The sequence below is a fragment of the Acanthochromis polyacanthus genome, chromosome 19, assembly GCF_021347895.1.
Source record: "Acanthochromis polyacanthus isolate Apoly-LR-REF ecotype Palm Island chromosome 19, KAUST_Apoly_ChrSc, whole genome shotgun sequence".
In the NCBI taxonomy this organism is placed as follows: Eukaryota; Metazoa; Chordata; class Actinopteri; family Pomacentridae; genus Acanthochromis; species Acanthochromis polyacanthus.
In genome coordinates this window covers 16080874-16098185 of record NC_067131.1, presented here as the reverse complement: position 1 = coordinate 16098185, position 17312 = coordinate 16080874, and the positions used below count along the sequence as shown (strand labels likewise).

The following is a 17312-nucleotide window of genomic DNA, read 5'->3' as shown; positions in this document are numbered from 1 at the left end:
ACAGTCAGAATGGGCACCAAATGCGCCTTTTTTTCCAGCCAAAAGCAGATGAATGTGGACGTTTAGAAAGAAAAATTACCAGTGCGTAATTTAGACATGTGACCGCTTTTCTCTCCAAATGAAGCCGTTTAAATCAGATGACCCGAGTGACACCGAGCTCAGGTTGCGCCAAAATGGCTCATGCGCGTATTTACGCATAACGGATTCCAGACGTCTTTATTTTATTTTATATTTTTTTCTTCGCGGAGTTGCCAAAGTCTCTATATTCAACCAATCAATTAAAAGTTTAAGTCCAACCGTCAGCGGCGGTGGGCGACGCTGCTGCTGTCATCCGCTGTCTGGTAACAATTATGCCAATGATGAATTCAAAAGCCCGAGCCAAAAAACCAGACACACACTCCGCCGTTTCCCACGCAATATCATTCACCCTCAGTCACTGCAGTTTGGAGAGTTAATTGCGTATTAAAAAAACAACAACAACTTTTTCTTATTAATTGAATTTATCTGTTTGTTTGCATGTGCGCGTCCATTTAATTTGTGCGTCTTTTCTTCACATTTATGCCAACATTGGGGACAAACACGCCATTAAAAAGCTCCATGAATTTGGTCGATTTTAAATCTCCAATTTTGCTTTGCGTTTCTACATTCCAGAAAATAATAAAGAAAGAAAAGAAAGATTATGAAGCATTTCAAATAAACCCTCCACCTGTTAACTACAAAAGGCAATTTTTCCATTTGATAATTAATCCAAAAAGAATTAATTAAAAACAAGAAAAACAAACAAAATTAACTGACTTTTTTTCCCTCAGTGTAGCAGAGATTATCAGTCTCCCGCATGCATTTGTATTATTTGAAGATAGAATGGCACACTATTGAATATTTCACCATAATTGAAATTGTGCAGCAAAAATGACCTTTACTTTGGCCCCATTACTAACAATTAATTAAGCTTTAATTTTAAAAGGTCAAAAGTCAAATAGAATGAACACAGTCCATTGTGGTTTAAAAGGATCCATGTGACAGCAAATATCAAAGACAAACACTTTATATCTTTATGTTTTTTAAGCATGCATGCAGCATTTGAGTGAGAACATTACACATTCACTCACAATAAGTCAAAGTACATGCATTAAACACTTTAAATGCATTAATCTGAAACAGAAAAAGTGGATTACCTCATTTTAAAATTGGAAAATTAGTGATATTTCATTTTAAAAAGTGCATTAAATAGAATCAGGGATTGAGATTAAAGCTGATATTTACCTCTAAAGGGAATTCTTAATCTGTAGAAATGCATTACCAATAAATCAGTCAGTTCACTATATTAAAATTACTTTCTCCATCCAGTAGAACTGAATTATATTACCTCAACAATAAAATGTCATGATCATAAGTAATCCAGTTTGCAGGTGTGTGTCTCTTCTGCAGTGAGATGAGCCAGTGTAAACATCAGATCTGCTTGTGCCGGATCATGTGACACTGCTGAACTCGTGGGGCCTTCGGATGCTGCCAGCGCAGGAACAGCAGATCCCCAGCAAACGTGGCTGCACTTGAGGAATGAGACTGCGGCCGTGCAGATCGGAGTGTTCCCGTGTGATGGCGCCTGGAGGAGAGATTAGGGCCGATCATCCTCAGAACTGCTGCGGCTCCTCCTCTCGCTCCCTTCTTTTTCTTCCTGAGGCAGAAAACAGTCATAGAAAAATGTAAATCCCATTGTTTGCACTGGCTTTGTTGAGGCAGAAGGACTGAAATATAGCAGCCTTGTTCAGTGGGAGGTGATACCTTTATTTATTTTTCGAGAACAGCAAAGAAAGGCCCACAATAGGAAAGCCCAAAGTGTAACATCAAATCCCCCATCCATGTACAAGTGGGTTATTATTTCTTTTAAAAAGATATCTTCATGTTTCTCACGCCTTGTCCACACTTTGATTCAGTGATGCATTTCTGGTTAGGTAATTGTGTCAAACCACACCTCAGCTGCAGATCCATCACAGTTGTGCTGCTGAAATTGGGCATGTGGGCCTTTATTCATGTCTATTATGTGGTGAGCTGAGCCTGTGATAATAAATCCTTGCATCCTGCCGGGGTCGTGGACTGTCAGTCTGAGCGTAGGCCTCAGCAGGCCCCAGAAACAGAGGGTTGCTTGTACGACATGACGTGCCAGTGGGGAAGATCACAGAGGCAGCAGTTTGCCTGAGAATGTGCCTTTGGTTTGTACACAAAGAATTCTGTCACTCTGCATCAGAGCTTGCCTGATGGACAAACTGAACCGGTGTGTGTGTGTGGGAGAGAGTACACCTATGTGAAACACGCCTCTGCAGATGAACGCTCATGCGTGCTGTGCAGCAGACGCCAGCAAGTCTGGGGTGCACTCGGGAGTGTGACTGTTTTCAGCATCATCCCTGTGCGTGTATTAATAGAGCCACAGCGAGGACCCATCCCTGCCCCATGACTGCAGGGCTCGCCTTTGTTCTTCTCCCGTAATACTGACATAATTACAAGCCTTAAAGGTCCTCCTCACCTTGCTTTCTCTCTCTCTCTCTCTCTCTCTCTCTCCCTCTCTGACTCCTGCACCTCTTCTGCCCACACTTTGGCTCTAACGCTCAGGACTCAATCCACGCTCACAGGAGAGCTGTACATTTATACCTGCAGGCCTCTGTGTCTTCACAGCTCTATTTTTTATCTTGCTGATCCCTCAAAAAGTGACACAAATGTGAAAACATATCGACTCCAACACAACACCTGCTCCCAAAGTAACACCAGTCACTTTTAGCCAACTCCAAATGTGATTTTACACCAGTAACACCAAAAATGTTGCAGTAAATTGCCAGTAAACTGCTAATCTACACAGCCACAGCATTGCATTCTGCAGTGATATAATTGCCCAATGACAATTTACAGCTGTGAGGCCTCACAAACTCGTTGCCCACAATATGAAGCTGGCTTCTCAGCAGCCTGGTCTTTTTTTTTGTTGTTGTTGTTTCTTTCATTGTGACTGAAATTTTACTATGATAATAATTTGTGGCTTTGTTCTGGCTGGCTGCTCGGCTGAGGCCTGTGGGCAATCGGGAAGCAGTCCAGCCCCCAGCAGGCCTTTAATGCTGCTGGATTCCCAGTAGCTGCAGACAGGGTAAGACATGACCAAAATGACGGGGTTGGACAGCAGCTCAGCACCACGTTCAACCCACCAAACACTCTGTTTATAATTTCACTGCAGCTTGTACAGTGTGTGATTTATCCAAGATGAGGGGGTGAAATCAAACTGTGCTGCAGTGCATGATGACTCTATCAGATTTTGAAGGGCGAGAGCACTTTTCTCCACCTGTGGGTCGACTCTGCTGCTCCGGAGTGAGTCAGGGCCGGCTGGGGAATGGAGACAGGGTCTCTCTGTGAGCCACAGTTTCCTCTCCCACACTGTGTCCACATGCACCTTGTGAGCTTTTGCTGACTCGGCAGTTTCAACCACAATTCTGTCCTCTTTTGGCAGCTTGTTTTTCTTATTTTACGAACCCTGACATTTAAGTTTGAAATAATGTGGGTGACTTGTGGGCTGGGTATTTTTGTGTCACATAATATTGAAGTCAAACATCCTTTCAAAGTTTGTCATTCTTTGTTCTGCGTGTTTTTTTTTCATATTCTGGTTACCAGATCATGAAAAATATTTATGCATGACGTTCAGTTTTTGTAGGCTAATCACACAAATAATGTAAAAACTCAAATTGAAGCATTTATCCAACTACATTATATAAATATAATATCACTAAATATTTATATCTTTATATTCTGGCGCACTGGTGTATAATTTTAATCAAGCTTACTGTACATAAGCTCTCCTATAATGGAGCTAATTCATGTGTTGAAACTAGAAATGAGGAGTTTTCAATGAGCAGTAAAATTTTGATTTATTCTAACAAACAGAAAAATAAAAACTCTGAGCAGCCATAAAGAATAACCAACCTCCTTTTTGTAGATGTTAGAATTTACAGACTTGTATGCTAGTTTTTACTTAAATGCATTTCCATAAGTCCAGTTAGCTTCCAAATTAAAGGAGCAAAATTACAAATATCAGAGCATGTATGAGATAACGCACTCTGTACTGTGCATTAGCTTTACATTATTCACTGCCACGGCCGAAAAAAACTATTAATACACTCCTGAAAAGTAGAAATTAACCTGTTTTTATCTATTCGACTCACTAAAGCAGCAAATCCTCAACAGACGAGGCAAGCTGAATTATTATTTTATGACGTCGATTTAAAGTATTTGAGTAAGAAAGGAACGCATAAACGTTATAAACGAAACAACGCGAGATCTCTTTTTTTAACACCATATAAGCTTCATCTAATTATTCTAAGTGTTGCTTTGAATGTATTTGCTGCTAAATTAGTCATAATTGTGTTTCTGTAAAAGAGCGCCAGCTATATTATTTTGACCTAATTATCGAATTTCGCCTCGTTTCACTGCAAATATAGAGAGATATATTTCCAAAAGAAAGCTAAATTAATTCGGGCAGGTTTTTCATTTGTTGTTTTTGTTGTTTGCAGCCCAAGATGTATCATGTTTTCTGGGGAGTGTTTCTTTTGCATAAGAGACTAGAATAAACTCAACGCCCGGCCAAATGATATTTATTTCGGAGTCTATGGAAGGAGGTGGCTCTTGGCCGCAGAGCTGCATCCTGTATCATATGTTAATGAAGTTCATGGTGGAGCTCCAGTGACAGCCGGCTGCTGAACACCAATCAGAGAGCGCGCAGATGGAATGCAGTGTGTTTGAGGCTCTGCGCTCAGGAGGTGTTTGAAGAACCATGTCAGCTCCTCCAGTGATGTAAAGAAGGATCCCTTTCGCTTTTATTTGATTTTGCCTCCCAATCAGCTGTGAACATGCTCACTGTGACTTACTACTGCGGGGACGTTTATTTCATCAACTTTTCATTGGACCTAAGTGTGGATTTGCTCCAGGTTTTCCTCGCTGTCCGACAGAACTCATGAAACCCTCTTCAGAGCGACGGTTTATGGACTCGTGCATTAGCTAATGATGTCTGTGGGTTTCCTGCCTGACAGTCTGAATGGATCAGATCCCTCCAAATCGGCCTTCCTGGACTTTGGCCACGGACACCCCGCGCACCAGCAGCACTCTCCCGGACTCTCCCACATTTACCCCGTTCATGGCTTGCACGCTGCTGGGCATTCCCAGCACGAAAGTCCTTTTCCTGGCAACACGTCGTATGGCCGCTCTTTGGGCTACGCCTACCCAGGCACGGTGAACACTCATCCCCCGTCTGCTTACATGTCCTACCAGCACAGCAATCACAGCAACAGCAGCAGTCTGGCCCACAGCAGATTAGAGCAGACAGGTATGTGAGAAAGTGAAACGGAGCAGCACTAAACTATTGTATCATTAATGGCTATAAAATTCATCTGCCATTGTGCCCATGCGTAATTACGCACATGGCGCGCATTTTTCCTGGTGAGAAAATCGTGCATGTCAGGGTTTATTGAGTTACGAAAATAAATGAGGTGTTTGTCTTCATATAAAAATGTTTTACAATGAAAGTTAAGTGAAGATTTAGGCATCAGCAGGCAATTTCTCACTCAATCACCAAATGTACAAACAAGGTCAGGGATTAAATCAACGCGCCTTGGAGGGATGCTCTCTCTTTGCCGCTTATGTTATATAATGAAGCGAGATGGTGCCATTAATTTTATTGACCATAATTTTCTGTGGGTAATTCAAATTACGGCCCGTGTAGTTTCGGCGTACCTCAGGAACTCGTTTTTACCCTCACTGTGAGTGCACATTATCGCAATGTTTACAGAAAATAGCGATCCTTCCAGCCCATATGTGGGAATATTTCTCAGATCATATTTTAAAAATATACTTGTTGTTAGAGTAGGAAGATAATATGAGTCCGAATTGTTTTAATGTGGGTCTCTTATTAAAACATCGAGCCAAAATTAAGCTAGAATTCTGTAGATGTGAATACAAAGCATTATTTATTTTGGTTTCAGGCCCTGTGTGTTTTTAGCACGAGGTGCAGGGCCTGACAGCTGTACAATCGGGGCACTATATTTTGGTTTGTTTTGATTCTGTAAAATTGAACAATTTATCACACGCTGTCTAAAATTCTACACTTTTGTTATCTGAGGAGATCAACCTGAAAGTCTGCCGATCAAAATTGATATCTCTGACTTTTACTGTTCGCCTGAAGAAGAAAGGCCATAAATCAAAACTCTTCTCCACTTAAACTCTGTCTGTTCTCTGTTTCATGTACAAGATCGTGACAAATCCACGGTGATTGAAAACAGGGATATTCGCCTGAATGGGAAGGGGAAGAAAATCCGCAAGCCTCGGACCATCTACTCCAGTCTGCAGCTGCAGGCTCTGCACCAGCGCTTCCAGCAGACCCAGTACCTGGCCTTACCGGAGCGCGCCGACCTGGCGGCCAAGCTGGGACTCACCCAGACTCAGGTGGGCCTCCAGGAGTTCTCAGTGGATCAGGGGGATGTGTAGGTTTCGGCTAGAAGCTACATTCACAATTGTTATTAGGATCATTTTGTAGTTTCTAGCTGAGGCTAAAATTATCCAGCCAGCAACACCAAACGTGCAATATTTAGTTGCTTATTGTCAATCATATCGTCTTTGTTCTTATTTTATTTTCAAATGTCCTAAATTAACAGACAGCACACTGAAGTAAATAACATGAATGAGTCACTGAAGTAAATAACATGAATGAGTCACAGAGGATGTTCCCCACTGGTTGAACCTCTTATTTGCAGCATTATGAAGGATCATAGCTTCTGCGCATTAAATGAAAAGCGAATTTGTTACTCAATCCTTTAATGCGCGCCTTGTTTACTGTACTTAATTTCGTGGCTGCATTTCCTTTGTCAGCTGTGGTCCTTTAAGTGGTCTTTGTGAATAGAGCATGACCGCAGCACAGTTACAAAATTATCAAAAAGGGGGAAAATAGGCTGTTACAGGTCTGCAAAATAAGAGGGATGTCAGCAGCTGAGCGTTTATGTTTTGCTGTAAATCAAACCATGAGATGAAACCAGTTAATTATAACTTTCTTAGACGTTATTTGTTTGTCATTATAGTTTGGTTTAATTCTTTTTTTGTTGTTATTTGTCTTTTTTCATATGTTGCTGTGCGCTTTTACGCAAAGACGCCTGGTTGTGTGAATCTCTCATGCGTCCTCTCACACCAGCCATATGGTTACACACGGGCACAACACATATAATTCCACATGCACGTGCATTTTGGGCTCAAACAGGTGCACGTGTCCTGTCAGCTCATCCTTCTCAGATGGGACAAAATAAGGCCTTCAGATGTCGCCTCGCTTTTGCAAAAAGAAAAAGTCTGAGTTGCACAATTGGAGCTAAACAATGAAATGAATCCTCTCTGTCATGTCAGCGGCCTCCTGCACATTATTCTTTAATCCCTCCCAACAATTATCTCCCCGTTGTGCTGCATTTCGTGCTGCTTGCTTGCTTTTTGTGATTATTCACACCATTGTTCTCGAGTGGAAAAAAAAAACTAAACAAAAAAACAAAAATACCCATCTTGATTTGCAGATTTTTTTCCCTCTGACCTACCACAGCGCCTTGTTTGGGGCTGTTTTTTATTTCACAATACTCTCTTATTGCTTGCTGTCACACTCATGCACCACTGGCCTTATAAAACAACACGAGAGCTCAGTTTTAATGGGTTAGAAGTGCCACTCAAGCCTGCAGGATTTACAAAAGCAACACAAAAAGAAGAGTTATTAGCAGTTTTTCTTTTTTATTGGTAACGATATTCACCCCAGGGCAATTCTGATGAAAAGTGTGTTAAGTTTTATTGGGGGAAATATGCTAATAAAAAAAGCCTTGAGTGTGATAATTCCTTTATATTACTGCTGATTGTTAACCACAGTGACAATTATGTGCTTTCTCGTCTTTCTTTCTCCCACTTTTAGGTGAAAATATGGTTTCAAAATAAGCGCTCTAAATATAAAAAGATCATGAAGCATGGCAGTGGATCAGAGGGGGAACACATCCACAGCACCAACTCCATCTCCCCCTGCTCGCCCGCGCTGCCTCAGCTCTGGGAGGTCTCCATGGCGAACAAAGGAGCTCCAATGCACCCAAACAATTACATGAACAGTTTCGGCCATTGGTACCCGAACCATCACCCTCACCAGGACGCGATGCCCAGGCCCCAGATGATGTGAGTGGATTGGTGCCCAGGCTACAGCGAACTTCTCTCGAGGCCTCCTCGCAGAACTGAAAAGCCTTTAAATGCGTGTTTATTATACTTTGTTCGCTGTATTTCGTGTGAATTCATTTCCCCTGCAAAATTCAAAAGCAGGCATCCAATAGTTTTATTTTCTTGTTTGTTTTTAGATTTGTTATGTCAAAGTCACTGCAAGCTCTGTTGCACGGCTTCACATCCCTGACATGTGGACTTGTGTGTGCAGTTTAACGAGACACTCTGGATAAAGGAACTTTTAAAAACATATATTGTGTGAAGGCTTTACTTTACTCGTAAAAAGCTCCAGCAGCTTGGTGCTATGTGAAAACAAACAAGCTGCCGGTTTGACGTCGGTGTGATTAATTTGGTGACATTTGGTTGCTGCTTTATCAGCGGAATATTTTCACCGTCCAATAATCTCAAAGGGAAATAGCGTTTGAGTTCCTCCGACCGTGACAAACCGCAGACTGCTTAAAGAAGTCTGAATTAATGGCAGCCGGACTCAGCTGTGAGATTCTGATAAACAAAAGCTTGTAAAGCGCCTTTCTGATCTCTAGATTAAATACAGTTTCTGCGCTGACTTACTGTGCAGAAAGTACTTTGTGATAACGCCGAGCAGGAATATCAACTGTCTTCTGTCCATCAACACTCCTGCGCAGCGACTGACGAAAACCTGCTTGAATTTCGAGCGTCATGCTTTGTCAAAACACCTGAGGAGTGATTCATTTGGAGAGAAAAATATTGCTTGCTCGTGCTATTTTTTGTTCCCACCTTAAATTTAACAAAACACGTCCATTAATAGCAAAAAATCCAGCGGGTAAAACAAATAAATTCATTGTGCCACTTTTACGCACTGCTGGTGAATTCAGGGTAACTTTTACGCACAGGACAAAGGGCTGTAAAGACACGTGCCTTTCATATAATTCCTTTGAATTTGAAATGCAGCATTGCAATCAAATTACAGTCTGATATCCTTTTTAAAAAGTATTTTTGTATTTCTGTATTTTTCTGCTTTCTCTTGAGCAATCTCTTCTTTCATTTTCAAAATCGAAAAAAAGACTTCGTCTGCTTTTAAGGGAACCTCTAAGGCAACATCCATCTTTTTTCCACCAAGGAGGGAACACATGCCGTGAGGAGAGGAGTGTGGACGTGCAAGCCAGCATTTTAACAATATTTTCCTTCTCCTGCGAGCTCCAACAGCGAACATCATAAAATGATAAATGGCTGTGCTATCCACTCCGATAAACTGCGCCTGATTTATTGTCGTTTGCTCTGATTTGCTAATTCTGCCGCCTTTTCTGTTTAAACACAGTGAATTAGTTATTTATATCCTTACAAACAGTTTGCAGCAGTCCGGGGCTGACGCTCTTGATTAAATGGAGAGCTGATGTCTGATTAATGAATGAGCACAGTGCGCTGTAGAAACACCCAGTGACTTCTTTTTATCTTTTTCATTCATCACACTCACTATCTTGGCTGTCTGGCAAACATTGGATGCAGTTTGTCTGATGACACGCTCAGAGGTTAGAAAAATAACAAATCACATGGAGATTTAGTGGAGATATTTATCCAAATGTTGCTAAATAATACTTGGATTAAAATCCTATCTATTTCAGATGTAGCCTGTCATGCCTGGTGTCATTTTAAAGGGACAAAACGTGTAATTTTAAAGGTTTTATCCTACCACAAGCTCAAGAAGTGATTTTTCTTTGCATGCAAAAAGCTGCATTTAAGCATTTCAGCTAAATACTAGTAAATTATCTCAACTTTAAAGATACAGTTTTCTCTTTCAGCTCTTAGTAAAGCTGCTGTTTGCAAAATGAAACATCCAGAAAAGTCACTTTGGATGCAAACACAATGAAGAATAACATACCCATTTCTAACTGCATTCAAGCTGTTGTCCTCCTCCAGCCTCCAGCCCCCTCACATATACACACACAGTGAGCACTCAGTTCCTACCTAGCCGGAGAAGTGCAGCCTTGTTCAGCAGGTCCAAAGTCTTCAGTGGTGTCTCTGTGAAGAACAAAGCCACATCAGAGCCCTGCGTTTTCACTCCTTCACGCTGATTTTCTCACATAACGACAAGCATTGTGCTACATTAACATCTCCTTCTTTATATATATACACACACCCTCGTGCCCTTTCCCTCATTCCTGATCATTATGTGCCTTGTTAAACATGCGGGCCCAGGGAAGAAGAGGCGAGCATTGCTGAACCAAGTGACGGGGCATCAGGGAAAATTATAGGCAATTTCACATCTCCAGATTAGAATAATGGCTGGTGGAGTTGGACAGAGAAGAGTAGGACCTTTCAAACGAGGAGGGGGACCAATTATCAGGCAGGCAGATTGAAGGGAAAGTGAAAAGGCTCCTCGTGTAATAGACAAGCTAAGAGGAGAGGATGGAAGGCTGGGAGATGGGTTGAAGGGTAATGATAAAGGCAAGTCTGACTGTATCAATGATGTGGATGGTTGGGGTTATCAGATACGAGGTGTCTGATGGGTTTTAATTGCAGGATAGCAATAAGAGGGAAAATAGCTTGTTATTAAATCCCAGTTGCTTTGAATGAGCGAATGGCAATGCAGGTCTCTAGGGTGATTATTGTTATTAACTTGAGTGATCTGACATCCCGGGTAATTGTGAGCAGCTTCCCTGTTAAGGAGAGCGAATGCATGATTTGGTTTCATCAGAAGGAAGGCTTTACTTACTCTGGGGCATGATGCACACACACTCTGGAGGGATTAAAAGATGGAATACAGTTTGGCAGACACTAAGGCATCCACAGAAACACACACATGCCGAAACTAGACTCAGAATGCTGTATTCAAGCAAACCAGGCACATGGGAAATGTTTAAAAATGTGGTGGGAAAAAGAAGGATTCATGACTTCCTTTCATTAGTTTTCCGTTACTTTGCAGGGTTTAGTCTTTCAATGCAAGTTTTTAACGCTAAAGTTCCTGTTTTATGTCAAGATTAGTAGCAAATAGGTCTCATCATAAGGCTTTATCAGGATGTGATGACTGGCTGTATAGCATCAGCAGCCCAGCCAGGCCAGGCCAGGCCAGGCCCTGGTCTGAGGTCAGCCAGGGTTCACAGGTCCACAGCTGTCAAGGATGCCTTTCTCCCTTCATTTCATCCCAGTTTACTGCAAAATGGAGAGCGTGAGTGATCCTAATGCAGCCGAGGCCCGGCCCAGGCCGGACTAAGTGTTGGACAGCTGCTGGAAGTCTTTCCATGGATGCATTTCAGTTCCCGACCTCCATCTCAACCCAAATCGCTGCACCCCAGAGACAAGTGCTGACACCATGCTGCTGATGGTTGCAAGGGAGGGTTCCTGGGGGCCCGGGCACCGACTCTATTTAGGGCGCTGTGATGTTGTGCCATGCAGGATCACATTCAAGTTCAACAGTTCACCTCCACCTCCACGGCTACTTAGACTTGTTAATGTTTTGGGGATGACATATATGGACACGTCCGACAGCCCACACACACAAGTGCAGCTTGCAGCAAGCACACGTTTGTCTTCGGCACAAATGTTTCCCCTGACAGCCACAGCCGAGGGCCACACATGCTGAGGGAACCACCGCAGGGAGGTCACATGTAGCCTTGATGAGATTTCATTGATATTAAAAGGCAATAGTAATCATGCCGCTTTTGTCAAATCAGCACAGTGCAGTGGCACGATGACTGATGCCATAGACAACTGGTGTTGAGTTCAGGGATATAAGCCGAGGAGGACATGAGGGAAATGGGATTATGGAGGCAGTGACACATTTCATTGTTTGTAGCAACATCATGAGGGAATGTGTGTGAAGTTTGGTGGAAGAGATTAAATGTCAGGGTTGTGAATGAAATCAAAGAAGATAAACTTTGATGGAAAATATGGTCCAAAAAAATGCAGTTCATTTCAGCTGAATAATGGTGTTGTTACTCAAATATAAAAACACATGTTTAAAAAAGAGGGAAATATTTTTTAGGGACAGAATGCAAAGAAAAATATTTTTTCCTAAATTGGAGAAATTTGATAAATGCATTAGAAGTTAATAGCAATTAATCTGAAAATATTGGATTTATTATAGGAATTTACAAAAAATTCCTGAAAGGTGTATAGACTAAATCAACATTATTTTATAGTGTTTTTTTTTTTTTAATGTGCTTATAACAGACAAATCAGCTGAATTTGGTGATTCAAGGAAGAAACATTTGCACAAATAAAATCATTAATTATATACTTTCTCATATGATTTTTTTAAATAGATAAAAGAATGCAATATTTCCTATCTGATATGGCCAGCACTTCTCTAGATGTAGTCACTGCTTATTAGAATTCTTGCTTCAGATTGTGTTTTTAATTTATAGGGCTGTTTTTACTGCATATTGCTGCAAATTTTATATGATACGGCCTTATACACTTTGACTTGATTAATGTGAACAGACATTATGCAAATGAAAAATAACAATGAATAATAATTAGCAGGGTTACCAGTAATAAAAGCAATAAGAGTAATAATAAAGTAGGCCTTATTCCAAGGTGATTTGTTTTGAGCCTATAAAATTCAGAAATCAATGGAATTATCCCAAAAGCTAGGACCCACTGTGAGTCCCACTGAAACTCTTGTGTTGCCACTCAGACAATGTTGCAATAAAGTTTCATACAGTAACACCTCCAGTCCAGGGCGCATACCTTTCCAATTACTTAAAGCAGGAGAAAAGGTTATAAAACCACCAACGCCGTGGGTACATTTTCTCTCCGTGCGTAGTGGCGCCTTGGTGGTCCATGTGGATAAGCTCTCCATTCGCGGTTTCTCCATCATATAATTTTTTTTGTGTGTGTGTGTGTGTGTGTGTGTGTGTGTGTGTGTGTGTGTGTGTGTGTGTGTGTGTGTGTGTGCAGCATATTTAATAACGCATGGTTTATGTGGCCAAACTAATCTTATTGTCCGCTGCCAATATTTATTAGTTGACGGAAAGAGAGGGCGGCTGTTTTTTTTTTCTGTGACAGTCTTATTGTCGCTGTCACAATAGTCATTATCAGAGTTGTTGTCATGTTTGTCTCGCATCTCTCAGCTAATTAATATCCACGTTTTCCCCAGGTTTCATACGCGCCATGGTCGCTTCATGGGGCCATTTAATCACGTTGGAAGAGCTGTTTGTATATTCAAATTGAGTGTTTTGCCGTGAATTGTGGAAATCGCGTTTAAATTTTGGGTAGAAGTGCGTCGTTGGATGCAAAGACCTGCTTAACTGGAGGCTTGGATCTTTTATCAAGAGTTTGCAGCAGAATGAGAAAGTGGGCAGCTCCAAAAAAACACAACAAGCTTTGTGTTTTCCTATACTTCCAATATTTGGCAGCGTTTACATCCATCCTGCGGAGGGAGACCCCCCCCCCCCCCCTCTCTTTCTCTTTGGCAACAAATTCGCTTCCCCCCCACCCCCACGGTGTTCCTCTCCCTGCAGCGGGCTGAATTCTCTCTTGTTATCTGGCAGCAGAGTGGTAATAAAACCGAGCGACTCCAACAAGTCTGCATGCGTGCGCACCGCCAAAACCGAGGAAGTCAGTTCACACCATATTGTGAAATTACAGCCTCACAGACTACCTGGGAGCACAAAGTGGAAAATTTGTCTCGGTTGGTCAGCGAGATTACAAGCTTTAAGATAGCTGGATTAACAGAAAAACCGGTCAAAAAACATGACATAAACTACTATGCGCTGATGTACTCGTAAAACTGCTGTTTTTCTTTTTTAGAATTTTATGCAAAGCTAAAATAAAATACGCAAACTGAGTGTTAGATTTCACATGCATGTAACTAAATTAGTAAATTAGTCAGCTGCCATGTATCTTCACTGGCACAAGACTGTTACTCTTTGAAAAGTTAGAAATAACGCAGGTTCCAATGCATTTACAATCAGCCTAAATACGATTCATCAAGTTCAAACCGACTTCTTTTAAAAACCGTTTAAGATGAGACCAAGCTCACCTGTAATTTTCTCCTAAATCTCATTCAACAGACCGTTGTATAAATGGGCTAGACACACAGCATGCAATTAACACCTTTATTCAATTGACAGGAAGGCAACAAGTGGACTAATTACATGGATATAAAAATGGTTTTGAAAGCACCACAGTGCAGTCGTTCAAACAAATATGATCATAGTGGTTCTGCATATAAACACGTATTTACAGCCTTCGACATTTTGTACAAATCCATATAAATATGACCTGAGTATCTTTTGGAGCACTCTCTACAAACCCACGATTTGATTGTAGCATGGATCAACCGCACAGTTTTGTCATTATTCGGTTTGTGGTTAGGCTACTTGTTTTAAAAAAACGTTGCATATTCATTTACAAAAGAAGTTAAGGAAATACAACAGAAGCGATAAATAATTTAAAAAAACACGCCAGATGTCCTTTAAATATGCTGCCACAAGTGATCAGAAATCCCTTATGTGCTTTGTGAATGGAAACCCAGTTCTGAAACATTCTCCATCATCCAAAACCAAAAAAAGAGTAATGTTTCATTTCAGGCCTGCTCCAAATCCAGTCAACATTTTCTCTGCAGAGTCATTGTGGTGGAGAGACCTCGTTTGGAGAAAAAAAAACATGAGGAGAGAAAAATCTGCTCTTGAGTCAGTGTTAATAAACAGCTCCCACACTTTGCTGCGGGACTGGGTGGTGCACGGTGCCCGGGTGCTGTAGGTGTGATCCCTGCTGGTACCAGTGGTTGTTATAATCCTCCATGTACGGCGGCGAGGAGCTGTGCGTCGGCTGCGGCACCTGAGGTCTGCTGATCGGGGTGCTCTGCGGGGTGCTGTTCTCCCAGACCGCGGGGGAAGGAGGGGAGTTGCAGGCCATGGAGTCGCTGGCGTTGGGACTGTGCTCCAGAGGAACCTCGCCGTTTTTGTACAGCTTCTTGAACTTGGATCTCCGGTTCTGGAACCAGATCTTGACCTGTGGAGACGAGTGGGAAGATTAATTGTAATGCAACCCAAATTAAAAGGATATGTTTTATAAATGTATGGTTATTTAAATTTATAATCAACGCTACTTGTATTTTTTTTTTTTAATTCTTCAACTTTTGCTAAAGCGTCTCAGCCAGAGGCACACGGAAATCCTGTCTGCTGTGCGTAATTACGCATTAGTGTATAATTAAACAGTGAATTATTGGCCATATTGGGAAGCTCTGATTCACGTGACTCTACAGCAGTGATCAGTTTTGAAGATACCAGGTGTTACTCCATGACAGGGAGCTTACCTGTGTCTGAGTGAGGCCGAGCTGCGCCGCCAGCTCCGCTCTCTCGGGCAGTGCGAGGTACTGCGCCTTCTGGAAGCGCCTCTGCAGAGCAGCGAGCTGGTAGCTGGAGTAGATCGTCCTCGGCTTTCGAATTTTTTTCGGCTTTCCATTCACCATGCGGACCTCGGGCTCTGGCTCTTCTTTCACTACAAATTACAACAAAAAATAAACACATCCTTAAGCTTTAAAAGTGTAACAGCGTATTTAAAAAACGAAGCCAGTGTGATTGCTTTATACGTTTAAATGGGATTTCTGTCTGCACAAAAACACAAAAAATGTTAAATTTAAGAATAGGTTCTCACATTTAAATGGGAACATAGCTTCAAACTTAAGAAGTAAAGGATGGCAGTTTAGTGGAAAACCAAGGACATAAACGAAAATTCTAGATTAAATCATTCAAGCTGTAGAAAAAAATGGCTTTTACTCGAATTTCAAATTCAGCAAACCAGCGGCTAAATCAGAATTTATGGAGTGAATATTATCTTTAATTAAGCCATCATTGGTTTATGGACAGTTGTTAGTTGCTGGCTCATTCCCAGACCTGCTGTTAAAACCATATTAACACAAGACGGTTTAATAATGCTGAACCAATGTTGGCCTTTACCTGTAAATACATAATGAATCAAACGGCAAGTGAAAGCCACACTGGTCTCAGATTCACATCACTCATTTACTAGATCTCTAAAAATTTGGCTCCATCTTAAAATCATATATAAAATGTAATATGAAAAAGAAAGACGCCGTGAGAACATTTGCATGCAGAATTAGAACCTTTTTGTGTCAACACTGCATCAACCTAAAGAAGTGAGTAAATCTGCCGTATGCACAGACAACACGCACAGCGGAGATAAACAACACGAGCTGTGATTATTTCAACATTTACCTGAGCCCGGAGGTGAGGCCTGCAGGTGATCTCTGTTGTAATGTCCGTACTGTCTGTAGCTGTTCGTGTAGGGGTATTCAGATTTGGTCGCGTACGCTCCAGCAGCTCCCATTCCGTTCAGATTAAACTGATGGTGGTAAGAGTTCATGGGCTGTCCGTACGGCTGGCTCTGGTAGTATTCGTGGTGACCGTGGGCCGTCTGTCCGCTGTAGTAGCCCATGTCCGTCACCGAGGACTCGGGCAGAGTAGGAGAGTCTTTGGAGTTCGGGTGGCAACTCATAGATCCGGGAAGATCGGTCAAAATACTCGCAATCTTCTTCTCATACGTCTGTCCGGCGCTCATGGTGAAAGCAGCCCTCCAGGATAAAGAAAGTCCGCCGCTGGATTCTCTTTTTCTTCTTTTCCTGTGGAGCGCGCAGAGCAAAAATCTCAATAGAGAAGTGGTTGAGAAGTGTGTGCGCTCTTTGAACGCACGTCTTTGGTGAGTCTATAGTCCACTGAAAGTCTTCCAGCTGCAGAAACTTGGTTGTGGCATTGCTCAGCCCCTGTGACACAGTGTTATAGAGAGCTGGGCTGGATGCTGCCTTCCCATTGGCTCCACTATTTCACCCCCTCTTTGCGCTCCGGGCGAAGTTGTGGTGAAACCCAGCCTTCAGCCAAGAGCGCCTATACGCTCTTGGCTGAATATCCCACTGCTCTGAGTGGGTTTTTTTTCTCTTTTAGATTTGAATTTACCTGTTCACTTGGTGAACGTGCGGATCTGTGGGCCTTCAGGGCTCGTCTATCCAAAAAAATACAACACAGGTCTAGTTTTTCCCTCAACAACTGCATCTATCATCCTCGGGCTGCTCGGTGGCACCATCATATTGCAACACAATAGCAGCTAACACTAATCCTGCAGCC

The 17312-nt window shown here is 42.0% G+C and overlaps 2 protein-coding genes and 1 long non-coding RNA gene across 3 annotated transcripts; 1 reads left to right on the top strand and 2 right to left on the bottom strand.

The window, feature by feature from the left end:
• Nucleotides 1-934: 934 nt before the first annotated feature.
• On the bottom strand, nucleotides 935-10372 carry LOC127531179 (uncharacterized). The gene is made up of 2 exons (XR_007938163.1): nucleotides 10192-10372; nucleotides 935-1675 (listed from the first exon to the last, which is right to left on the bottom strand). It is a non-coding gene; the product is annotated as an uncharacterized LOC127531179 (long non-coding RNA).
• Nucleotides 1682-8499, top strand: dlx4b (distal-less homeobox 4b). Its single transcript, XM_022209360.2, has 3 exons — nucleotides 1682-5353; nucleotides 6275-6468; nucleotides 7958-8499. The coding sequence occupies exons 1-3, from the start codon at nucleotides 5032-5034 to the stop codon at nucleotides 8210-8212; spliced, it is 771 nt and encodes a 256-aa protein (XP_022065052.1). The 5' UTR covers nucleotides 1682-5031; the 3' UTR covers nucleotides 8213-8499.
• Nucleotides 10373-14271: 3899 nt separating the features above from the next.
• Nucleotides 14272-16948, bottom strand: dlx3b (distal-less homeobox 3b). Its single transcript, XM_022209364.2, has 3 exons — nucleotides 16410-16948; nucleotides 15488-15672; nucleotides 14272-15183 (listed from the first exon to the last, which is right to left on the bottom strand). The coding sequence occupies exons 1-3, from the start codon at nucleotides 16750-16752 to the stop codon at nucleotides 14869-14871; spliced, it is 843 nt and encodes a 280-aa protein (XP_022065056.1). The 5' UTR covers nucleotides 16753-16948; the 3' UTR covers nucleotides 14272-14868.
• Nucleotides 16949-17312: the final 364 nt, after the last annotated feature.

Excerpts from the sequence above, each read along its gene's own strand:
- dlx4b (XM_022209360.2), top strand. The coding sequence starts at position 5,032 with ATGATGTCTGTGGGTTTCCTGCCTGACAGTCTGAATGGATCAGATCCC. Across the intron at positions 5,354-6,274 it reads CAGCAGATTAGAGCAGACAG|ATCGTGACAAATCCACGGTG; the intron begins GTATGTGAGAAA and ends TTCATGTACAAG. Across the intron at positions 6,469-7,957 it reads TGGGACTCACCCAGACTCAG|GTGAAAATATGGTTTCAAAA; the intron begins GTGGGCCTCCAG and ends TCCCACTTTTAG.
- dlx3b (XM_022209364.2), bottom strand. The coding sequence starts at position 16,752 with ATGAGCGCCGGACAGACGTATGAGAAGAAGATTGCGAGTATTTTGACC. Across the intron at positions 15,673-16,409 it reads GGCCTCACCTCCGGGCTCAG|TGAAAGAAGAGCCAGAGCCC; the intron begins GTAAATGTTGAA and ends TGTAATTTGTAG. Across the intron at positions 15,184-15,487 it reads TCGGCCTCACTCAGACACAG|GTCAAGATCTGGTTCCAGAA; the intron begins GTAAGCTCCCTG and ends TCGTCTCCACAG.